This window comes from Excalfactoria chinensis, chromosome 8 (assembly GCF_039878825.1).
Source record: "Excalfactoria chinensis isolate bCotChi1 chromosome 8, bCotChi1.hap2, whole genome shotgun sequence".
In the NCBI taxonomy this organism is placed as follows: Eukaryota; Metazoa; Chordata; class Aves; order Galliformes; family Phasianidae; genus Excalfactoria; species Excalfactoria chinensis.
Window position 1 is genome coordinate 22,834,004 of NC_092832.1, and position 25,767 is coordinate 22,859,770.

The 25,767-nt window shown below is 37.9% G+C and overlaps 1 protein-coding gene across 2 annotated transcripts in view; it reads right to left on the reverse strand.

The window, feature by feature from the left end:
- Positions 1-25,748, reverse strand: part of TUT4 (terminal uridylyl transferase 4) — a 39,447-nt gene extending 13,699 nt beyond the window's left edge. The window contains exons 1-15 of one of the 2 annotated variants that reach the window (XM_072342761.1): positions 25,622-25,748; positions 16,704-17,372; positions 15,044-15,207; positions 12,484-12,600; positions 10,210-10,387; positions 7,388-7,476; positions 6,545-6,596; positions 5,791-5,860; positions 4,692-4,818; positions 3,483-3,602; positions 2,936-3,157; positions 2,616-2,790; positions 1,570-2,312; positions 988-1,138; positions 537-623 (exon numbers count right to left, since the gene is read on the reverse strand). In XM_072342761.1, the coding sequence (XP_072198862.1) occupies positions 537-623; positions 988-1,138; positions 1,570-2,312; positions 2,616-2,790; positions 2,936-3,157; positions 3,483-3,602; positions 4,692-4,818; positions 5,791-5,860; positions 6,545-6,596; positions 7,388-7,476; positions 10,210-10,387; positions 12,484-12,600; positions 15,044-15,207; positions 16,704-17,265 (2,857 nt within the window). In that variant the 5' untranslated portion in view covers positions 17,266-17,372; positions 25,622-25,748. The remainder of the gene's footprint in view (positions 1-536; positions 624-987; positions 1,139-1,569; positions 2,313-2,615; positions 2,791-2,935; positions 3,158-3,482; positions 3,603-4,691; positions 4,819-5,790; positions 5,861-6,544; positions 6,597-7,387; positions 7,477-10,209; positions 10,388-12,483; positions 12,601-15,043; positions 15,208-16,703; positions 17,373-25,621) is intronic. The other variant, XM_072342762.1, reaches the window with a different exon arrangement.
- Between the last annotated feature and the right edge of the window lie 19 nt (positions 25,749-25,767).

Below are 25,767 nucleotides of genomic sequence, written 5' to 3' on the forward strand. Positions count from 1 at the left end.
ATTTTCACTGATTAAAGGAACTGAATCAGAAAGAAAAACTGTGCTCTAGCACTGCTTTATAACTTCTCCAAAAAGTCACTTCTCATCTCTGGGCCTTGAATGCCATTTCTGTAATAAGACACTTCTTCCTACTTTATAAAAGGGATGTTAAGATACGAGCTGAGTAAGATTTCCAAAACACTCAAACATTGGTGACTAGGCAACAAAAGTATTTGGATCACAATCCAGATAATCCTAAACCCAACTGGCTTGGGCCTATTCTGTTTTTTTTTCCCTCGTCTTGACTATGAGAGAACTGTATCTGCATTATCCCCCTTGATGCTTTTCTGACAATAACAGGACATTTCTATGGAATATCATAGTAGGCAGTTGTTAAGTTTAGAAGCCCGTAAGATAGGTTTACATGCAGAGGAAAAGAGATGCCACTGCTTTAACAAAGAAAATGAGCATTAAAGATACAAATTAGTTTATTATGTTCCGGAAAACTTCGGTGAAGAAGTATGATCAAGAATCACTACCTATTGCCATATACATACCATTATACTCTTTACGAATAAATCTTTCCAAACTTGCCAGAATCTGTTCTCTGTTTTGTTGCTCAGATAAAGGAGGAGATAATTCATCTAAGTAAAAACAAGTGAAAGCACAATCAGACATGACATTCTGCTACCTCAAAAATAGTTTTTCAGCTAAATACAAGCATCAGATTGGATATATTTTACTTTTTCTTAACTTTTATTGAAAAAAACAACAACATAACATTTCCTTTCTTTGAATATCAATTAAAATGTTATTATTTCTTTTTATGTTGTCATTAGAGTTGCTAGGATTTTACTTCAGATGGCCAATTTGTAGCCTAAAGTACCTGGAAGAAGAAATTCTTGCTGTATCTACTGGAATTAGTAGTTTATCCCTTCTTCTATTTTTTTTCCCCTCCAGACTACAGATCGCAGTTTGCAGGGGAGTGCAAATGCTTTTCCAACTTACCGAAACATCTCTTGCACACTATATCAAGTATTTCTCGAAATCGGTCTGTCATTGGTGGTAGTGGTTTAAGATCGATTTTCTTAAAATCCTCAGGGCAATCATTTTTGGAATGTCCATCCCGTTTGCAGATGCTGCATACTATAGTTGGAGGCTTTAAATAAATAAATAAATAAAGTTAAAAAAAAGGAAGAAAGAAATATAATTATTACACTTTTAAGATTATTCAACAGACCCAACAATTCAATTTAACTTATACAGGCGAGAATATTAAATATCTCGACAGTTACATTAGTCTCTACAAAGAACACAAGCATCTAGAAATTCTATAATAAGGCAGGAGAAGTGAAAAATCAGAAAGCTTTGCTATAGAGGGGTACATCAGACTGTCTAGTCCAAACAGCACACGTTTTCAGAAGTTTTCAGTCCTGAGTAAAAGATCCTTTAAAAGTACCAGAGCTCCCATTCATAACAGAGATTGCAACAATAAGTGGACAATCTTGTTGCCCACCCACTCCTAATTTTAGTTGTTTGAAAGTAACAGCCCCTCATACGCAACCAGCACTGCTTAAATACACCACTTACCTTTCCTGAAGTCAAAATAAACTTATCAAACACATAATGCATTTCTTCTGTAGAGAGTCTGCCTTCATCTTTGAGATCGTGAGCTTCCACCATTGCTTTGCAGTTGTGCGAGGTAGCTGGTGTGCCAGTGCACTTGTTCTGAGAAGACTCTGTTACCAAACTCTGTCTACTTTCAGCATCAGAGAATTCATTACTAGAATTTCTGTCATAGGACTGATGTTCACTGCAGTTACAGTTGTGGCTCAGCTCACCTTCAGTCAGACAAACTTCTGAAATTTCTAGATCATCTCCTTCTTTAAGTGATTTCTGCTTTAATTCACAGCATTCATTAGAAATAAGGGACAATGCTTCTTCTTTGTCTTCATCATAACTAGAGTCCAATGCTGAAAGTAGTAAAGAGTCTCTGTTCTTCAAAGCGTATCTTCTGGCTACAGATTCTTCCATTTCATTACATTCAAGTTCATTCTCTGGTATGGTACATCCACTTTCTGTATTTTGTTTGTCTACAATTTTATCCCCTTGTAAAAGGCAACAGTTGTTTACAGACTCTTCAGATCTTGTGGATTTCTTGTTATTAATTTTCCCTTTCTCTTTCTTTCTGGTATCTGGCTTGGATTTAATCCCATCTTTACTTTGTGGACATGCAAAATATTTATATGCTGTCCTAAATCGCTCCAGGATGTACTCAAATACCATCTGGCTATTTAGACTTCGTGCAACGTTCCTTTTTAGTGCAAAGGGATCTAGGAAGAAAAAAAACCGATTGTTTACAAAAATATATGAAAGAGATGAAGGTAAGAACAGAAACGGTGAGATCTGCACTTTGCAGGACCAGGAAAAGTAGTGCTTACACAGAAAGCTGGTCTTCAAACAGTTTAAACAGCAGACAAAATACGCCACAAAAACAATATACTTTCCCATTCAATTACTATTCCTTCTAGTATTATTTGGTTTGCTATCTAGACATGTTGTGACAGACTTGTATTGGGTAAAGAAAAGATTATCACACACACACACTACAGAATGAGAAAAAGGTACCATCCTACCTTCAATGGCTATTCGCCTTTTAGGCCAGTTCTTGTTCTCTCTGGTTAAGAGTTCTCGTACCCGTATGCTGATGACATACTCCTCCAAAGCAAATTCCAGTGTGTAAAACTTCAACAGTTCTAACCACAGTTGCCCCAGTGAAACTTGGTGAGGGGTTTTGAATGCTAAGAGAGACTGAAATAGAAAAGAGTGCTCAGATGTTATAAGATACACAAATTCCAATTTTTTTCTTGGTTGCATCTAACATTAATGTGTAAAGATCCAAAACAAGGTTGAAACATAGAATATGAATTTCAGTGAAATAAAACTGATGACTTACTTTGCCGTGCTTCTCCTTTGCATTACTTTGGCTGTCCACTTCTGAGCTTGTTACTTTCTTACCACCACCTTTTTGCTGTTCAACTTTAGTTTTACCTTCTGCTCCAACTGAGTTTTTTGCTGAACCATTTGTTGATGGTTTGTACTCCCACCGTACAAACTCTTCTTCTTCTATACCTTTCAGCTGGTGCTCATCTGGCTTCTTTGAATCAAAGCCTTCAATCTAACAACAATTAGAGTAGCTCTGAACAAAGACTGCATATAATACATACAGACAAAGATTTCACAAAAAGTAACAAGGACAACTAATAACTAGTGACAGATAACTGAATTAAAGAAGAAAGGATATTCCTCCCTACTCCAAAATACAGCATGGTACCATTGCACAGGCTACAGCAGCTGTTGTCAGCTGCACAAGGATTAGATACCCATATGTTCTATTTACAAATTTATAAGGCAAACAAATTTTGTGCAGATTATGACCTTTTAGAATACTGAAATAACCTAATAATTTAATACTAATTTAATAGTATTATCGGAACACTTACCCAATTGCCCAAATAGGATGGTAAAATAGGTGGCTTCCTTTGTTGAAGAAAAAATATCACCATTAAGGCAAAGGAATAGGAGGGAATTCCACCTTCAGCCTGACAGTCAATGTGGCAGAGCTGTAACAGAAAACATCATTAATTTTCTGACACAACAACAGCATTTTAATTTAAAATATATCATAAAGGGATAAATATTTAAGAAGTAATGTGACAAAGTCAAACACAAAACTCTTTATCTCAAAAACTGTAGTAAACAGTGTATTGCATTTTGCTTTATAAATGCAGACAGGAAATGGCAAAGCAATATAAGCAATCCTCAATCATCTACTGCTCATCTGTAATTCAGATCGTTATACAATACACTTATTTTATTGTAGCAATAGGCACATTTAAAAGAACACATCTGCCACATACAGAGAAAATGCAAGTTATAATAATTCATATAGTGTCTTAGTTATACTGTTTTATTTTATCTTATTCTTTTCACTATCTTCACATTTTGTGATTGTGGGACATATTTATCTTCTTATCTGTCAGGCATTTGTTTTGTGCAACATTTCATGTATGGAGATTCCATTCATCTGGTTGTAATCTGATTCTGGTCTCTCCCACGAGAACTCACGGGAGATGTAACGTGTCAGACTTCAAACAGTTCTCTATAGTTTCTATTGCTGTTTTTCTACATGTTGTAAAACAGATATTTTTATAAAAGCATTGCTGAATTATACAAAAATATCAGAACTAACTTTCTGATGAAGCCGAGACATCCTAAATATGGTCTGACAGCAATTTCAGCGTTCAGTTACATGACAGTTAAATGCTGGCTGTAAACATTTTAACTTGATTCCTGCGATCACCATTGATACCTACAAGAAGTACAATAGGATATGGCAACAGACTCTCCTTAGAACAAATGCAAATTTCCCCAATGCTATCTCAATAGCAGGGAGTTTGTAAGACCAGTTTGCTCAGTTGAGCTGGTTTTCAAGGAACAATTAAGTTAAAAAACTAGTATAATAGCTTGTCAACAGAATAGTGGAAGCTTCAAAAACATATATAGTTTCCACACCAAAATCTTCACTCTCATTCTAGGTGAAATAGTAGCACCAAGTTCTTTTCTCATGGTATAACATATATTACGCTGTACACAGTACTTAAGAAGAGGAAGTAAACATATTTAAATATCCTCAGTATTTGTACACTTACTTTAGCCCAGTAGCGGAAAGCCAAAACCAAAGGAATGAGGACAGGCTCCAGTTTACCAAGTGCAGCCAGCAGGTCAGTTGTAAGGCAAGCCACATCATTTCTAGCACTAACTTTACATGTCAAACCACTGTAATTACAAATGTAAGACAGGAAAAAAAAAATCATCTTTTCCTCAAGTACACAAACGATGATCAGAGGTGTGAGACAGTGAAATCATTTCCACAAAACTAAAAACATGCATCCTCCCTAGAAAAGAACCTGACCTCTTAAACAAAAGCAACAGAATATAATGCAGTTTTCTTTACTATTAATTCATCGCTTGAATCTGTAACTTACTGAAGTTCACAACAGCTAAGTATACAAACTGTCATTACAATACAACTAAAAAAACAAAAGAATTTGCTCTAAGTTCTCCCTTTTCCTGATTGTGCAGTCTTACATAACTCAAAAGCTCCATGTATATCTTTCACACACTAAATAAACAAGAACAGGTCTGCTTCATTTAAGAGTTGGTAAGCCCACAAAACAGCTCGTCTGAACATTTTCTGGTTTTGCTTCTCAAAATAGTTACTACCATTCTCTTAGTACTTAAAAAGGCATGAGAAAAACATATGCCCGTCCTTTCTATATTTTTGCTTCCCCACAGTTTCAGTTACATATCTAGTCAGTTAAAACCACGTGGATACCATACAAAGTCATTTCATTTTGGAGGTTGCTACTTATTAGGAATTTACTGAAACTGCCAGTTGATGTTTCCTTACTGATAACGTGAATCTTAGACGTAGTTCTTAAACACTTGGATTAAACTGCTGGCAGAAATTTTAAGTACCAACTGAGAAACACCCTGAGCTTCCTTTACATAACTGCAAGCAAAACTGCTATTTTCAGAGTCCTACAGCCGATAAGCTACATGCACCTCCTCTAGTCCAAGCACAGGAACAAAACTAAGAGTTCTTTCTATATTGCATTTTCAATATGAGGATTTCCCCTTTGCATGAACGTTGCTAATACTTCTTGTCAAGAACATATGCCAGAGGCTGCTATAAACAAGCATTATAGAAACAAGTATCTCATTAAAAATCTTTTCCTTCTTTTTTACCTTTTAATATCTTTGCAAAAGACAACAGGAACTTTGGCATGGAAATCTGACTCCACGTCTGAGTAGACAGCTATGCAAGGAGAAAAAATGTCATATGTAAGAGTCTTTCACAATTATCCCAGCTGTGTCTTCTATATCAGGCATTCACAGAAAAAACAGTAAGTGCGGCATTTGTAAGTACAACACAGTCAGTAGGAAAAAAAGAAAGGTCCCCACTGGGAAACCCAGCTGGCATTTCGTTTAGAACATTTTTCATCCTTATAATATTTGAAAAACACAAGGTAAAATTCTGAACAAATTGGGCTGGTTTGCAAACTGCTTGTGGAGCTGATTGGTCGAAAATCATCTGAAAGATTCGATAATGCAATGCTACTTCTTTCATCTGGTTCTACACATGTATTTTATGGAGTTAGATGAGTTCCTGAGAGAACAAGGAGACCACAAATTACAGCAGTTTTGCAGCAGTTCCGGTTGATGTTCATATGAAAGTGGAAAGTGTTTGCTAAGTTTACTGCCTGGAAGTTTTCCTGCCAAGTGAAATAATCTGAGCTATCAAGTCAAAAAGAATTACCATTACTTTTGACAGTCTGAATAGGCTGGACATCCTGAGCGGCCATTCTACCTCTGTACAATCACTAGTACTCAAAAAACAACTCAGGTAACTTACTAAGTTTACTGAAAAATTACACATAAAAACAGGTGAACAGCAATTTGATTTTTAATTAAGTAGAAATGAGAAGCAACTAAGACTCACCGCTGTTCTTCAAGATTTCAAGCACCTGTATCAGAACATCTGGTTGACTCATCTAAAAACGACAAAATTCAAACAGTTTACATTATTCAGAATAAATGATTTTACACTTCACACCTCATTTCAAACTACTTAAGGTGTACAATCAGTGACAATGTTTTGTACACTGTATACTCAGCAATTCCAATGTCAAAACATGCCAATAGAAATGCACCACAACAAAAACTTTCTTTTCGAAGATTTCTTAAAGACTAACATTTTAAAATGTTTCCTCCCCAGAAATCAGCTGTAATTACTCAAGAGGCTGCAAATTATTCAAAGAAAATGAGAAATTAGCACTATTTTTGAGCTTCTGTGAAATGATATAATACACTCCAAGTGCAATTGTTAGAAAAATACCTCATTTTTCCATGTAACTGCAGTATCACTTAAAAACCGCTTATACCACTCTCCAGGAATTTTATATCACAGTATATCATAACTTGGAATATGAGATCTACTTCTAACTGACTAAAATGTGAAAGTTGTCACTATTAAGAAAAACTTTTTATAAACAAAAAACAAAACCAGAAAGGGGTGGGAGATGAAGCCCCGTGAGATTCTGCTGTCAGAATTCTGAGCACATAAAGGCCCACTCATCTGGAGCCAACTACTTTCATACTCCCACAGCGCTTCCTCGATACATTTAAATAAGATAGCATAAAATTGTGCAAAAAAACAGAACACAAGTTATCTACTAAACAATGAAAACTTTATCTACTCGATTCATAGCACATGTGACACCAGATCAAAGATTATATACTTCACACAAACACTCTAAGTTAAATCAAGACAGTATCGACTCACCTTGGGTGGGAATTTTATATCAATGTTAACATCACTGGTTTTAAACGCAAATCGAGTTAAGCAGGAGCCATACATCCTCAGTGAACAGTCTGGAAGAGAGAGAAACATAATTATTTATAATTATCAGCTAAGAAGAAAATATTCTTTAGTGGTGACAAGTGCTTTACTTTATTTTAGATACTCTAACTCCCAAGTGGTACTGGTTCCTAACACAATTCAATAACAACCACGCATATAAAACAAGTTCAATATAACTAAAGCCACAAAGCATAGTACCCATTTAATAGGGCTTTTGCAGTTCTTACAGTTCCTTACCTGCAAGGACGTACAACACATCTAGACTAAGTTAATTACAAAGTATTCATTTAGTAATGATGTCATGTGAAACGTCATTCCACTCCATGAGCAGTAATTTATATCATATCACACCATGAAGCAATTTATGTAAGCTAAACCTTTCCTGAAACATATATTAAGGCTGTGATGAATGTATGTCAGCTGCAAATTGGGACTGTCCTCAACTCTTTCAAAATTATTCATCGTTTGGGGCAGCAAGGAGCGATTTTCATTACAGAACTGCAGAACGGCTGAGGTTGGAAGGAATCTCTGGAGACTCTTTAGTTCAACCCTGTTCACACAGGGTCATCTTGCACAGAACACCCGGGGCTGTGTCCAGTTGGGTCCTGAATATCTCCAAGAACTGAGACTTTACAACCTGTTCCAGTGTTTAAACAGTCTCACAGGAAAGAGGACTTTTACTGCCTTTTTTGTGTTCTCTTTGCATTCTGATCAAATACTTTCAAACAGAACTATCACAAAAAAGAGAAAATCTATTTTACTTATACACAGTTTCAAACCATGCCAGGACATCCCATGTTTACTACACTATGCATAAAGTGAATTTCCTTCTAAGTTACAACTTTTGAAAATACTCACCAGAACATAACAGGCTTTGAAAGGGAGAATAACAAACTCCCCCTTACTGCTACAAACTGCTCCACATCAGCTCATCACTCTAACCATTCCAGGCAGCTGAATGACACCAGTACAGTAATTTTAATGAATACTTACAAGAACACTAATAACTTCCTTCTCTTTTGTCAAAATACTATCAGCAGAAAGCTCAACAGTGTGTCAGTTTGCACTGGGAGCCACACGTGGCAATACCACTAAGTAAACAGATTAGCATAGTTGCATGCTGCAAGCCTAACTTCAATACAGCATCTTACATTTCAGCACAAATTAAACACAGCTCCCAAAAATAATTCTGATCATCCTAAAGCAAACAAAAAAACAAAGGAATATCCTTCTCAAAGCAGCATTTTTTGTAGAGCAAAGGGGAAAAAGAAAGGTATTTCTAAAACAAAGAGACAGTCAGAAGAACAACCCGGTTTTAACAGCTGAAATAAGGCATTTGAAATATTTTTTCTAACAATGACTTTAATATTTCATTAGATTTGAATGTTTTACATGTTCTAGTACAGTAACTTACTGCACATCTGAGAAAGAAAAAAACCAACTGGGATTATCCGGAGAAGATAAGGTCCAGGGGAGACCTTCTATCTCTCTACAACTAGAAAGGAGTTGGGGGTCAGTCTCTTCTCCTGTGTAACCAGCAATAGAACAAGAGAGAATGGCTTCCAGTTGCGCCAGGGTAGGTTCAGGTTGGATATTAGAAAACATTTATTTGAAAGAGTGCTCAGGCGCTGGAATGGGCAGGGAGGAGGCTGAGCCTCCGTCCCTGGAGGTGTTCAAGAAACATTTACATGTTGTACTGAGGGACATGCTTTAGTGGGAAATAGTGGTGGTAGGTGGATGATTGGACTAGATGATCTTAGAGGCCCTTTTCAAGCTTGGTAATTCTATGATTCTATGAACTTACCTAGGTCCACCAAAGCAACTCACGTGACTAAGCATTATACCTACACAGACTACGTTTCACATTTCTATCAACATAAAGCACTCAAAGATAAGGTATGGCATAAGGTATGGTATTTATATATCGTTAGGTGAATGCAATATTTTGACCTACTTAAAGTAATTCTTCATTTAATACCCACTAGTTAAAAATACACGAGAAGAAATACTTGCTAAACAACATTTCTTGATCTAAATAACTTGTTTTAACAAATATTTGCTGATTAATATCCATAGATACTTCAGATCACAACTGAGTACTGAAAATGTCTCATATGGCTACAAAAACCACTGGGGTCTAACACTCTTCTTCCTAAACCGAGGCTTTAAAGAAAACTGAGTCATGTAACTTTTACTTGCCCCTAAAAGACATCAAAAACATTTGAAGGACTGGTAGAACTTTTTCTTTCTTCTACTTCAAGCACCTTCTCATATTCCCCTTCCTGCCCGAGCCCCTGTGACACTAATGCAAGCATAGCTAAGTACACTTGAAAAATAAACCTCTCTACTGTAAAAGCCACAGACGTTCAGTACTGTTAGGTAAGGTACAGGTGGAAGGGTTGGTAGGACTGGAGCCTGAAGGAGATCCTCAGTGGCTGCAGCTTTAATCATAACTAGGTAGGAAATATTTGGTGCTCTGGATACTTCGTCTTTATTACAAATCACCACTTTAAAGAGGACCAACAGCTTCAATAAAAACATACAGAGAGAAGCAAAGGTAAGGACAATCATATTTCTCTCTTTTGGTGGATTCGTTAGCTGCTTTTAAATCAACTGCCAGTATTAAAGTGCCTGTATATATTACTATTGCATGATACAAAGATACTTCAGCCTCAAATGTATTAATTCTTCATTAATAAAAAGAACAATTTCCAAGTAGAGAAAATGGAGGATGCTATGGATACCTGGTAAGGGCTGTTGAATAATTTTCTCCATCTCGCTTACAATTTCTTGACGAATTCTGAAGTCATCATCTGATATGCCTTGTTCATTTGCTGCCTCAATGAGTGTAAAACTCAGGGCAGCCAATTGTGCAGAAGAAGGGGGTGGGAGGGCACGCAGCTCATTTTCTTCTTGTTTTTCCTGAATAATTATTGGATGATAAAAGTAAAAACTTATATTTTAAGAGAAAAGGATATCTTGTAGTGTTGCATGATATGTACCAACGCATGTATCTCACAGTATTGCATAATATGTTAAAAAAATGTACTTTTTACTAACTATGCTCTGTTTACAAGTGTCCTAACCAAACATTTCCAAAGGCAGTAACTCTGCCCTACCTAACCCACAAACGCAGTGGCACAATCAACTTAGAAATGACAGTAGACGCTGTGTTTAGAAGAGAACATGTTATTTTCACAGCTGGCAACTGGGGAAGAAATCTGGTGCGTTGTATTCCTGAACCACATTTTCTGACAGCTCCGAAACAGAAATCATCCAAGAAAATAAAAAGCTCTATCTGTTCCTACATAATAGAAGTATCTGAGTGGAAAAATCTACTTTTTCACACAAGAATCGCACAGATTCTTCAGAGTAGGCTGTAGTGGGACGAAGGACATGAGCAGCAGAAGAGATATTCCTAGCTCCAGGAAGTTTTTAAAGTTCAGTCTCCTCTTGCTGCTGCCTAAACGACTAGCACAAAAGAGAACTTTTAATGCATGATATTGTAATCAACTTATCCAATAGCAATAACTATGTCAGATGCATCAAGTCATTTGGGGCTAAGTGAAACAATAATTAGATTCACAAATTCATCTACTAAATGAAATGTGACTGACAACAGAAGTAAATAATAACCTGAAAATAGTTACTCACTAAGCACATCAGTACAGTATGAATATAATGTTTAATCTTTCAACTGCTCTTTCCTCACTGCAAAGCTCATTCGTCAGTCATACATCAATAATAAGAGCTGCAAATAGGTACAAAATAGGCACAACATTTGGAAGTTACACACTATTGTCATGTGGAGTGCTACATAAAACCTTCTGAAGACAAACACTAAAAACTGAAACCACACCCTGTCCTCTATCACCTCCAATCAGTGGAAAAGAAACATCATTTCTGAATTATTATCCCCATGCCCAGATGTAAAGCATAGTATAGGAGTGCTTCCATATTAAATGGGAGGCTGGTTTGTTGCCGTTATATTTTTTGTTTTCCCCCTATGGTGCATATTTGATGGGAGAGAACCAGAATCCTTTACAACTAATAACTGAACATAAACCAAAATGTTACTTTATGAGATGGTGTGGATTTATGGTATTCAGTTTCCCAGGTGATGACCTGCATATTTGAGAATTAGAGCATTCATTACAAACTTAAGTTTGGTATGAAATACATAGAAACAGGAAAAACAGATCAAATTTTGGGAAATAGTTTAAATCACTCTTCCAACAACCATATGAAATCACAGAACTCTACATATTTCTGAATTTGTAGCTCTTTATCAGCATTTACCAAAATGACTTTGCAAGAACATGTGTTTGCCCTTTACTGCTTTCATGTACGTGATGTTTCTTAAAACAACACAAACTAACAATAGAGCATCTAACAGAGAAACAATTTTTTACTGAAAATCTTAGAAATGTATCAGAGTTTTTCATATTAAACACATACATCAGCACAGGGAGATGATGAATAACATCTCAGGAACAGAATCCCTCCCTACTTTAACTCTCTTTTTATTTTATTTTAAGTCTAGACATACTATCTCCTCTGTTTACCTGTCCTAGAAGGGATATAAATAAAGAAGAAAAATAACAACAACAAAACCACAACGGTTCCAATCTCATCTCCATCCTTTGAGGCTGCTATCAATGACACTACTTTTGAAAGAAACTGAAGACTAAATACATTCCTCACCCAAGTTGCCTTGCCTTCAGTTACTACAGGCGTGATGAGCTGCCTGCCTGCTACTCAGAGATGATAATTCAGAAACAATGACCAAAAAGTTTTCTTCCTTCTCTGCCTGAACAGACATCAAACCATCCTCCCAAACAGGAAGGGAACTACATACATTTGTGGATCTCTGCTCAGCAGATAAAAACATTCACCTAAATGAAAGTGATTAAAGAAAACATACCCCATAACAAAACAAAACAAAACTTAAAAAAACCCTCCTGAAAAAAGAAGAAACAGGAATAAAAGAAAAGCATTTGAAAATGTCATTAACTTACCATTATATTTTTCTTATGACGTTTTTCTTTAATATGCTTGTGAGCTCCCTGGATATTTTCAATGTGAACTAAGCAGAGCTTGCATAGATACTGACAGTTGGTGTATTCTGGGGAGCGCTGGGGAAAAATGGCCATAGATTAAAAGAAAATATTTCTGATATCAGTGTCTGAAAAACTCCACTGTTTGAATAACAAATTCTATTTTACAATTATTCAACGTTTGCAACATAAAAGTGCTTTGTAAATATTATGTAATCTTTAAAAAAAAAAACACATGGTGCAAGTGGATTTTTACACAAATAACAAGAGGAGAAAGTGAAGAACTGAAGTGAGATGAGTTGAACATTACACTTCTCATTATATTTTTGTGAAGCAAGATAAGGACCAAACAGTTTCTGCCTCTTAAAGCTGAACTGTAGATTAAATATGAATGTAAAATGTGATGGTAATCAGACTTATCATATAAATTGTCTTTATTTTCTTTGATAGCTAATGAAATGATATTAAACACCCATTTGGAACAGAATGTACACCTACACTTGGCTAGTTTGGAAGAGTCATGTGTTCAATCCCAGACGACTGAAGCAGATCAGAAGTAATACTCTAACACTTCTAAAATTAAATGGCTATCAGCATTAAAAACAATTGGGTACTCCTTTACAATACTAATCTGCAGTATTATGCCAGTAGTTGCCAGAAAGGCTGAATCACATAAGGCCCTTTATTTTGCCTCTATTGTAAAGCCCATTTCCATCATGTAGATATGCTTAACACCAATGAAAGCAGAAAGAATTTTATAAATAAATAAATAAGTAGCTTCAGACTATTATCAGAGTAAATTAGAAAGCTCAGGAGAAGCCAAGCCTATTGAAATTTGTGTTTGGCTATTTAGAGTGCAAACACATCTCAAATGTGGCTGTACTTTAAAGAACTCACACAATGGAAAGATTCCAGATCATTACGAAAGAAAAACTCAAGACTATCTTTAAAAGGCTAGAGAGTATGAGTCAGTTAGAGACCAGCCAGAATTAGTGTCCAGAAAAATCCTGTAATAAATAACTTTATTAATAACATTCGGGAAAGAAACAGGCCATAGGTGACAAACTGATTTGCTATAAACCAAACTATACTAAACCAATGTTAGGGTTGCTTTCTAAAAGAACACCATAAAGCTTGAAGAAGCAGCAGATGTTGCATACTGAATTTTAAGACGTTTTTGTCACTTGTCATGGTATCTTTCTAAAAAGAAGATGGTGAATACTATCTAAATAAAGAACAGTAAGGTGAGAGTAAAGTTGCTCAGAAAATCATCCTCAGAGCACACATACCTAGGCTGGTTCATCACCAGTCTAAAAGCATGAAAGCATGTGCCAAGTAGGTTTCAACAGGGGTCTCTCTGGGGTGAGATTCATTCACTTTTTTTGTTAAGAGATTTACAAAGTGCAGAAGAGAGCGTGCTGACTACAGATGAGAAAGATAATGCTAGAAGCGATTATGCACTTTGCATTAAGATGACAGTTCACTGATCACAAGAAATCAGAGAAATGGAACAAGAAACTTGCAACCAAATCCTATCAAAGAGGCGATGATTCATCTTTAGATACTGTCAACTAAAAGAAATACAGGGCTGAGAACACCCAGTTGGACATTTCTTAAGAAAAGGATATGTGGATCACAGCTGACAAGCTACAGGCCAATATCTCATTGCTGATAAAAAACAAGCAAGCAAGTAACAACAACCAGCAATAAAACCCACACACAGGGGAAAAAAAGGCAGACATCCTAAACACAAATGCTCTACTTTGGACAGATTAAGCCAGCTTTCTCCTTTACACATAAGGCTTCAGCTAAAAGGCTGCGTCCACTTTAGGATACCACAGTTAAACAGGCCAGGGGGTGGAAGCCCAGAGAAAAGCAACAAAAATGCACCATTAACTGAAAAAAAAAAAACCCTTCTGACTAAAGAACAAAGGGTGTATCTGGAGAAGACGAGTCTGCAGGGAGAAATAGTAATGATCTTCAAATGTTTGGAGAGTTGCTGATGAAGGTTATAAGCCATTACGTTTATTTTCCTAGGCCAACATATGAGATATTAAAATGCTCCAAGAGACACTTAAGTTAGGTATTAACTTCTGAAATAGCTTTAAGAATTGCGAAACACATTTCATTGGAGATTACTACAACAGCTTAAACAAACATTTTTGAGAAGTCATCTTTAATACCGGTGACTTGGTCTGGTAGAAGGCTAATGTACTGAAGATATACTGAGGTTCCTTTCCGATCCCATACCTTGAATTTTCAGGTATTGGACTTTCTAGAAAATTTTAAATAAGTAATGGGAATGTAAACCTTTAGATGTGCAGAGTTAAAAATAATAATACTGTTCTGTGAATGCTACATGTGCCACAAAAGGAAGACTAAGTTTTCAACTCTGTCACAATTAACGAGTCAACAACTATGGTTAATTTCTTAAATGACCAAAGTAATTCACTATAAGGAAGAAACAGAAGCAAGAGAAGATATTCATCCTCTTCTTTATCTGATAAAAAACTCAACCTACTTTTTCAAGGCGGGAGATATAATCTCTTTCCAGACGCTCTTCAGCTTGTTTCAATCCCAGTTGCTGTTCAGCTGTCAGATTAGCCTCATCAATAATAACAGTGTTTTCTAAATAATCAGCTTCCAAGGTATGTTCTTTAGTTGACTCAGAATTCTTTGTTTTACCTAGAGAAAAAAAACATTTTTCTTCAGAATAACTCAGGAAAAGTAAGAGTACAGAGACCACTGCAGATAAGAGCATCTCACTAAGAGGCGAGGCACAAACTGAGTTATGTTCCAGGCTAAACACCAGAACAAGTAAAGTCCATTTTGCTAACTTCATAATCTCCATTAAGTCCTTCAAGGCAAAAAAGAGCAGAGTACATGAAGTCTTGATGCTCTACTTAACAGAAATAAAAGTAGTATACTTAATTATTATTCTTTTAAATAACAGACTTTGCTATGGAAACAATCAAAAACAATTTTAAATACATTTATCCAAACAACCTCAAAAAACCAGCTGCCAGACATTTTAACCACCCATGTGAGATGGCAGCTGGGAGTTGTAGTTGAACAGACCATGACGCATTGCCATGATACCAGGGCTAGCAACCACAGAGCTCTGGAATGCTGCTACTCAAACAAACAGCTCAGTTCCAGTCCAGTTCCTCCAGATGCCTATGAATCGTTCATAGTTCATCGACACCAACAAACACCTACATCTTAAATTACTCCAGTAGTTTTTACATCACCAAACGTGATCTTTTTCCTTGAGATTACACTGGAAACAATATCTGAGCAAATTTTCAAGTCCATTTCACCAGTGACAGATGGTCCCCTCAGTACAATATTGATGGTGGTCTACAAAGAACTAGTCTGTAAAGGGCTGCTACCATTTCAGCTTTTTTTCCTGTTAAATTTTACAAAGATATCTAAAATATCTATATAGATATTTTCTCATATCTTCCCTTTTATTTCCACATTTCTGCTACAGTCGTAGGAAACATTTCAAGTGGAAGCTTTGCACTCTGACATTACAGCCTTCAAGCAACATGTTATTATATATAGATAATACTGTGTTCTGAAAAAGTGAAATGAGATAAATCCTGACCCATATGTTTAACTCCAAAACTGAAAAAGACACAAAAATTAAACTATTCCTAAAGGGAACTACTGATGGATGGTAAGTATTCCACGGCTCCCTAAACTGAAAAGCCATCTTCCAAATCATGTTTTAAACATTTTTAGTAAGGAACAGAGCATAACACACACACAAAAAGGTAAATTCTTCCCTCATATCTATAAAATTATTCTCTTACATATTTTTTTCTCCTGATCTTTCTGAAAAGCAGTTAACACCTGGCATTTCCATAAATAGCAATGATATTATGAAGGGTTCTCCTCCAGCCCAAGACACTATATTCACAAAATTGCCTGAAACCCACGCACTTCAAGTCTCTTGCAAAGATGTTTAATTTTAAGGCATAAAAAAAAAGAAAAGCCATTATCATACTCTCTTACTCCCTAAGCAATACGCTCATATTAACATATTACCTGTAAAAGCAAGCAGCAATTTATAGTATGTGAAAAAATACACAACAGACACATTTCAAAGCCCATTGTTAACAATTTCACCAGAAAAAAAATTAAAAATGAAGGGTGCAATGTTGAGTAATACTCACTGAAGTCATCGGGCTTATGTTCCAGTTTTCTTTGATCTGAAGCCATCCTCCCAGGATCACCAATCTGATCAACACTAGTCTTCAATGCATGAACTCCAAGCGGATTTTCCAATACCAGTTTCCCCTTCTGAGTAGCTGTTAAGGTTTCCATATTGACCCCATTCCCTGAAACATGAGAGCCCAGAAAGTTTTCTGCCATTTGTTGAGCTTTTGTCTGTTTCAGGTTTTCCACTGTTGATGATAAATTAGAATTTTTTTTTACTTTTCCGTGATTTCGCTCCTGACCATTTGACCCAGCGTCCTTAGTCCCAGGAATACAACTATTTACTTTGCATGATTTATTTTCTCCTTGTTTTTCAGAAAAAACATCATTTTGTTTACTTTTTTTGCTGCTGTTCCCACTTGGAGAACTTCTCCCAATATCTTTCACAGATTTGTCATTTCTGTTATGTTTATAATTTTGATTATTTGTAACTTTAACTGCTTTGCCTTCCTCACTGACAATACGGACAGACTTCCTTGGGTCATGATTGCCATTCTTTGAGCTCTTGGCCTCTTCCATTATAGTGAAGACCTGCTTCTCCTATCCGAGTCCTCTTGAAGTGCAATTCTCCAGTAATTTGTAGTTGATTTTAAATCCCCTGTGCAAGGATCGTGGCTGATTGTCTGCTGAAAAAAAAAAGATAGACACTTGTAAACTGAGGGGAAAATATCAGCACTCTGCAGAGGCAATATATAAAAATAAAGCTCTATAAAGAAAAGTCTAACTAATGATTAGAGGAAGCATGTTTCCCACTCCCCAAAAGCATATGTGAATTTTCATAACGTATTCTATATTACAAATAAAAATCATGAAAATGTCATAAATCTTAATTTCTGATTTAAGCAGGAAGGGATATGAAGCGACAAAAAATGGCAGAACATGGTAAAAAAAAATACTCGGTAATAAATCTGCCAACAGCTTGCTTTTTTCTGTCCTCCCTATTTTTGGCTTTATGAAAAAAAATATGTATATCTAAAAGCCAAGATGTCTGTAACTGCACTGAGAAAGAAAGCTGGAGAAATCGAAAAAAAATATCATGCAATAAAACATAGTGATTGAGTTTGCTAATGAAAAAAAAATAAGGATGTAACTCAAAACATTAAGAGCAAATCTGACCTACTATCTACATCCACAGACACAAAAGTACAACACCTTACACATACAATTCTCATACAGTAATTGCCATCAATTAATTAAGATTTTCATCAGTAAAAAACAGAAATAGTAAATGTTTTATTTAGCTGGAGACTACTACTTACTTATCTAAACCTCTGTGCTTAAAGTAGCCTGTCATCTGAACTTTATTAAGACTTCTCAAAGACTACAGCACCAATAGGAAGCTAAGCATGAATAACAGAACCTGTTTTTAAGGAATTAATCTTTGCAATGTAGACAAAGAAGAAGAATCTGTAACAAGAACCAGGATTTTTTGTTTTATAACAACCTTGAGTTTGCAATAAGAAATTAAGAGAATAAAGTACAAGACTCAGAAGAAAATCGATTTTGTATAGCTATAGCAAGATTTGGAATTCTGGAACTGAGTTTCCCTCTTTCCTGTCCACTTACATACCTTGTAGTTAGAAGCGTTATACATGGAAACTTCTAGGTTTTACAGAGCCCATCAAAATAAGTAACTTATATTTTAGCTAAGGAATAGCATTGAAAAAATAATAATAATTAATAATAATAACGAATTACAACTATTAGGGTAACATAAGGTACTTCTGTACTCCAAAAAAGAAAAAACAGAAGGATCACATTAAAATGCCTGTTAAAAAATACATCTTTTTTAATATTATCAGCGTAAAGGATAGTATACTTTCAGGTTACATAACTACCTACTATCTGTCACTTTGAGGAGACACATACTCCAGGATACACTTCAGGATGCAACCACATGCTAAAAATGGATAGCTTATACCTCTGTAAACACCACTGAAATATGTATTACCTTAAAAATAAAAAATAAAAACAAAAACAAGAGCTTTTATGATGTTAATGTCAGAGTCCTTAATAAAATAACAAACTCAGAAAAAAATAATTCAAATTGCTATGCATCTTACCTCAGAAAGCCATGTATTTCTATCAAACACCATTATACCTGGCTTACACTTCTAGATCAGCAGTCAAAGACCAAAGTTCCAGAAGAACAAGCAGCATTTGCTTTTGGCTTGCAGTCAGTCTTTCCCACAGGAATTCTTACCAGCCCCAGCAGGAATGACCACTGCATCAAGGCTGCTCCAGCCAGACTGCAGTGAGAAGGGCCTGGGCTGCAGGAATCGGCTCTGGTGTGCGACCCCTCTACACAAAGAGCTGCCTGCAAGACTACTGGTATTACTGCTCCATACAGCACCCTGCTATCTCTAGACAACACAGTGTTCTCCTACAGAGGTATATATATAGTTTTTAAATGGAAACAAAATGTAGGGAAAGACTCAAAATTCTAAGCTGTTTATGCTTTAGTAGCTTGCCTTGGGGTGGGGTCACACGTAAGCAAGATAAGTCCTCACTTCCACTTTCATTTCTCTGTCACTTCTGACAACCACACCACGTCGCTGATGGAAGCTGGACTCTGACACACCCAGGGCACACTCCTGGGTTCACTGTGAAGCAGTGGAAGTCAGCACCAGCCCCAAAGGAACACAAACACCTTCCTCCAGTCCCTGTCACTTGGGTTGCTCCCACCCTCCTGCGCTTCTGCAGGGACTAAAACTGGATAGCCAAAGCAGCTGGCAGGAGGCAGGAGCAGCAGGAGGGCTGCCAATAAGCAGCCAGAAGTGTGGTGGAACAACTTCCCTTGGCACCAAGGCCAGCCTGAGGTTACTGTGAAAATGCAGCACTGGAGCAAAAGGAAGGCTTCGTTCCGCTCTGCTTTTCTAAGTGTCAAATTGTTACAGTCACATTTCACAAGAAAGTTTAAAAGAAATCCACAAAAATTCTACTGTTTGATTTCAGCTGCTCAATAAAAAAACACAGTTACACATTCATAGAGAACTCAAAGAGAAAGCTTTACACATATATCACATACCTTTTATTAGCAGCTTCCTTAGGTGATTTTCCTGTCACATCACTATCTCTGTAACCCAGTTAGGAAACTGAAAACTGTAATATTGCTACATATTAAGAGGAAGTGTAAGCAAATGGAAGTAGTTAAGGTTAAAAAGCACAGAGACGCTTTATCTCAAAGAAATAAGAATAAATATCACTCATGCAATTTCCTGAGGCTTGAATATTTTGTAAAAAGAAACGTTAAGAGTCCCACATAAAATTTAGACTCTTAAATGCCAGAGCAATAATGTCATGTTTAGAGATACATTTTGTTCTTTAACAGTGAAATGATGTAGCAAATTAATATTAACCTGGACTGCTGTAACATATTCAGTACCAACCACATTATCCATCTCAACAAACTGCCAAGCAAACCAACACACAAAACACTCATTAAAAGGAAAAAGAGACAACTACTAAAACTACTAAAACCACGACAGCCTAAAAAAATCCTTCGTCCTCTGCCAGCCACTGGGCATCCGTACAGCAAAGAGGGAAATGGGGGGAGGGAAAGGAGTGCCTCCAAAAAGAATAACACGTTTGGAAACAAAACACTGGAGCAGAGTGAATCAGTGCTGAGGTGGCATCTCTGCAGAAACCTGGAAGGCATCTCTTACTCACAAGCTCAGGCTCATACCAATTGCCCAAGCTGGAATGAAAACAGAATTTTCTCTCAGACAGGCTCGCAACAAAAACAGTTTTTCACCTGCATCTGCAAAGCAAGGTAGATTCACCTGTTGAAACCATTTCAGCAAATTCCACTTATTTAATATTTTAGTGTTACAGAGGACTTAGCATCCCTTTGCTCCACCCTCTCCCTAAATGGACAGTGCCCATTTTACTCCTCTAAATCCACCTCAGTGCTTGGCACTCCACTGAAAAATAATCTGGCTGAAATACAACAGCTTGAGGAAAGGGAATGTGTCGTCTGACCTCAAATTCTAGAAAGTGGTTAAGCCTACACACACCTACAACAGCCAAATTTTAAAACGCTGAAAATCAGCTTAGATTTTTCTACTGTAGAATTCATTTTAGGCAGAGAAAATGAAGGAACAAGACTGTTTCACTTTCATTTCTTCTGTTTCCTCGTTCTCTCAGATTAGCAATAGAAAATTCTGCATTTGAATTGCAAAAATTCAGGGTAACACTTCCAAACAGGAAAGAAAAAAAACGCACACACAAAAACTAACAAGTTTCAAATAGATGTTTCTACCCATCTGCCCTTTCGCTTCTTCTTCTCAAGTTTTTCAGCTGTAGTCAGCTCCTTTTAAAATCACCCATCTTGGGTCAGATTTCACCATGGCTTATGCAAAGGCAAAATCGTGAGCTCTTCCACTGTGAGCTGTGACAGAATGCTCTTTTGCAAAGCATTGCTGTTTGAACCATTTTGTTAGCAGTCAAACTAAAGACTCTCAGTTCCTTACGGATACATTCTGTGCTTCACTGTCACAGTCTCAGCTGCAGCCTGGTTGGCAGGTGGAGGTGTGCTGCAGCTCAAGGAACATACTTGCTGATGGTTCTTAGCTATCCCCTATTAGGAAACAGAACTTTCTCCTGCCTTCCCCTCTGCTGAGACTGCATCATTTTTTTCCCAAGATAACATTCAGAAATTCAGCAATCTTTTGACATTATGTTAAACGTGTGCTAAAATTTTACTCCCAACTGGCTCAAATGTCCGAAGATGTTTACAAGAACGCAGAAGAACATCTAAAGGGAAAATGAACAGTCTCTTGTGGTCTCGTTCGTTTTTCCTCAGGGACAACTAGATTAAACATACATAGAGAAAGTACTATAAACATAATTGTTATCACTTCATTCTGTAAAGCATTCCCTCCCCTGAGATAGAGAGCCATGACTTTTTAATCTGAAAGCTGCCTTTATCTGCCCCATTATGATTGTCCGCAAGCTGAAATCTCCCCAGCCAGCCTCCCAGCATAGAGGGGTGATTAACCTCAGCCTCTCTGGGCTAATTCCCAATGCAGTCCAGCTGAACCTCCAACACAAATAAAGTGAAATTCAACAAACAAAGGCTGCAGCCATGGACAGAAACAAAAGGACAGGCTGTCTCACGCACTCTGCTCATATTGCAGCACAGGTGATGTCTCCTCCTGCAGACAGTGCCAATGCCCTGAGAAGAGAAGGGGGAATGAGTCTTTTCTACGCTGGTTATAGCCTCAGGCCCCTTTCTGCACCCAAGAACTCACATATATTATTCCCTTGTTCTGTGCCAGTAGTTAAGGAGAAAAATCACATGTTTATATTTGTTTTGCGATAAAGCAGACATAACTTAGTACAAACTCTTATCAATCCCTGGTGTTTTTCCAAACTACTTAGAACTAAAACTATCAGAAGATTACTGACCACTAAAGCGCCTCAGGCTCCACCAGCAATAAACCCACAGGTATTCTTAGTAACAAACATGTAAGTGCTATCTATGCAGTCTCAGATCCTCTAGTCTCTAGAAGCAGAAGGGTTCAAGCTTGTAAGCATAGTACTTCTAAAACCTATCCAGGAGGAAGGCAGTGCAGTACACGTAACATTAAATACAACAAACAGACACAGAAGTACTTTAGCACTGAGCTTAGGAAAGATGAGCACAAAGCTCTGATGTTAAATATTACTGTGGAGGATTAGAAACTTCTAAGGAGGACTCCTTAGATAAGCAAGTTTACATATGTAAGTTTAGTGAGTTGGTGTCTGTATTAGACAAGTACCAGTGAATAACTCAACTAGCAGGAAATGCTTTGCTTATTACAAAACAGCACTGATGTATGCAGGTATAAATGCCCCACAACTAAATCCTTAAATGAGCAGAATATGCAAGACAGGAAATCCAGACATAATGCACCAGCTCCTATTCGCACTGACATCAACTGTCTTTCCTACAGCAAGACATGGCTCACTGCAAAGGTAAGAAAGAGGCATGCCACCAACAGCAGATGCCAAATACTTCTTTCTGAACCTATCACTGCCAGCAGCTCCCATCCCAAACTCAGGAAAGCCCTCCTATCAGTCCCACTAGCTGTGCAGTTGAGCTGGACTATTTCTCCTTCCTTTTATATTTCACATGAGGACTTCTAATGCCTCAATATACTTTGATTCTGACATCAATTTTACTGTAATAATTGTAAACTGTTGAAAAACACTAGAGCACCACAATCGACTGAAGCACTGAAGCCAAATGAGGGGTGCCACCTGCCTCAAATGCTGTTCTTTGCTGTAAGGTACATGCTGTAACATGATCAGGAAACTGAACCAATTCAGCTCTCACTTTTAAAAACAAACACATTTGTACCCACACTGGGTAGGAGGCTGGGAAGAAAACAAAACAGTACAGCACTACATATGTGTAAAGCCTTTCAGAGACTCAAGGACCTTCTGAAGGCCTGTACTGATCAAGAAACTGGCTTAGACTGTAGTCACATGTTTAAATCCAGTCTATCCATCTTGTTCTTAAAACTCCCTTTGTCCTTTCCATTTGTGCTAAATAAAAATACAACCTTATGTGTTTTCAGCATAGAAGTTTATCTGGTTCTTGTATTTAACGACACTGATCCTTTCACCCAACTTCTAATCCTTTAGGACATCCTTTGAACTACTTCACAGCAGTTGCAAACTGGTTCACAAACTAATGCAAATAGATTTGCTAACCACATCCCTGTGACTGCTTCCTGGTAACCTGTGCTTTCACTTCTGGAAGAAATATGCTGAAAACCATGACTTGAGAAAAGTTGTCAAGTAGAAATTCATGTAGTGGGCACACAGACTGAGTAGTAACTGTTTCTAACACAAAATCGATTCCAGAATCCCGTCAAGTTTTGCAGACACCAAAAAACTGAAATCTGAAAGCTACTTCTTGCCAGCAATGTTTCTTTTATACAACAGAAATAAAAATTACGTAAGTAATCTAGTAACATCTGACACATTGTTTTCTTCCAAATATTTACTAAAATATCAGAACCAAGATCCAATCCATACAGCTACATATACATTTATGTATGCATCACTGCTCAAAAGTAAAACTAAATTTCATAAGCTCTGTTGCTAAATTTAGTTAGTAGGTTTTTAGTACTTCTAAGCTAAAAGAATTATTGATCTATTGCTTATATACAATTAAACAACCTATGATTATATTGTATGCTGTTTGATAATGTGCCAAAAGCACCAGAAGCACTGATTCCCCTGGAGGGCTTCCATTCTGCAATCAACCTGATAAGCAAAATGCAGGACGTTCCTTTCTACAAGCTTTTGGGACAAGTCAGTACCAGTATTACATTATTAAGGTGGAGACAATAATGAAATAAAGCTAATTAAGAAGAAACACTGAGAAATTTAGAAGCAAGCATTAGAATTAGATACACTCTCAGGTGGGAAAAATTTTGAACAGCCTTATGGCATCGCTGTGAACACACAACTCAAACTGTTACTGTGACAAGCAGATCCACCAGAAACCTAAGAAGAGCTCCCTTGGGACACCTTGCTTTCAGACAGAACACAGGGAAATCCTTCTTTCCATTCTCCCCATAGCAGCAGTTCCCTCCAGAGCAAGGGCCAGGTAAATGCCCTGCATTGTGCAGGTGCCCTGTGGCATCCGGCTGTTTTTCTTCCTGTGCTAGCCAAGTACAAGACAAAAGACCCAGCTGTTTTCTATGCAAGAGAGAACAGAAGGAACTTTCCTATCCCTCCCTACGTATCTTCTGGGAACATATCCCCACACAGATCTGATGGGAAACTAATTTCATCCTAAAAAAAAATAAAAATAAATAAAAATCAGGAAGTGATTATCACAGAAGTGATAGAAGACAACAAAGCTCACTACAGTAACGTTTGAAAAGCAGACCTCTCACTCCTAATATAGCTTCTTCAGCCAGATGCTGTAATTAAGTAACATGTCCATGGCCAAGTTGCTTTTCTTGTCACGGAAATAATTATGTCATAACCATCAGGGGTCAGACGATGCATAAGCACCTACTCAAACTGGGAGCACAAGCCAAACAAAACCAGAAACAACACATATTCCTTATTTGCAAACAAATGTAATGACTCTCAAACCCACAGCAGTGTTCCGGAAATAAAGTAACATGCAGACGGCATGAAAAACAAAATTAATTGATTCTTACGTAGATGCCACTATTCCCTTAGCATCCCAGTCCCTACCCAAAACCTAATCCTGGATCTGATTATTGTTCCTCTGTGTGTAACTAGCTCGTCCTCCTTTGACAGACCCAGAAACAACCTTAAAAGCCAGAAGGCCTCTGGTAATGTGACACGTTCAGCCAACTGGCAAACTGCAACCTACTGCAAAAGCCCGGGAGTCACTTATGTATTTGTACACAAGATAAGCCGACAATAGAGCTCCAGCAGTGGTGGAGTGATCACTGTGCATCGTTTGAGAAAGCACAAAAAGCAGAACCTCTGGTTTAGGCGACTAACATAAAACAGGGGCACAGCTGGCGAGCATGGCCTGCTCCCTTTCCCCCCCCCCAACCAAATCATTTATTTAATCCCAGCCGGGATGAAGAACAACAACCTGCACGCATCCGGCTCCAGGCGGGATGCTGCGGAGGAGCCGGTTCCAGCTCCCCGCTGCCCTCGGAGCCGCTCCCCGCGACACCCCCGATGCCGTGCCCGTCGACCCCGGCCCCGTGGGCAGCACCTCGCGGGCCGCCCGGGGCTGGGCACTGCGGGTTGTGCCGGGGGCTGAGGCCCCGCCGAGCCCCCCAGGCCCGCCTCCCCCCGCCGCGCACGGGGAGAATGGGCAGAACGCGCCCAGCTCCCCCTCGGAAGGACGTTCCCGGAGCCGGCGGCTGACCCCGGAGCTCGGTACCTGGCTGCGGCCCTAGGGGTGCCGGGGCTGCGCCCCCGCCATGCCCGGCTCCGGCTGCTGGAGGCCCCGACGCCAGCGGCTCAGTCCGGCCCGGCCGCCATGTCAGCCGCGCGGTGCATTGTGGGGCGCGGGCGGGGGAGCCCCGG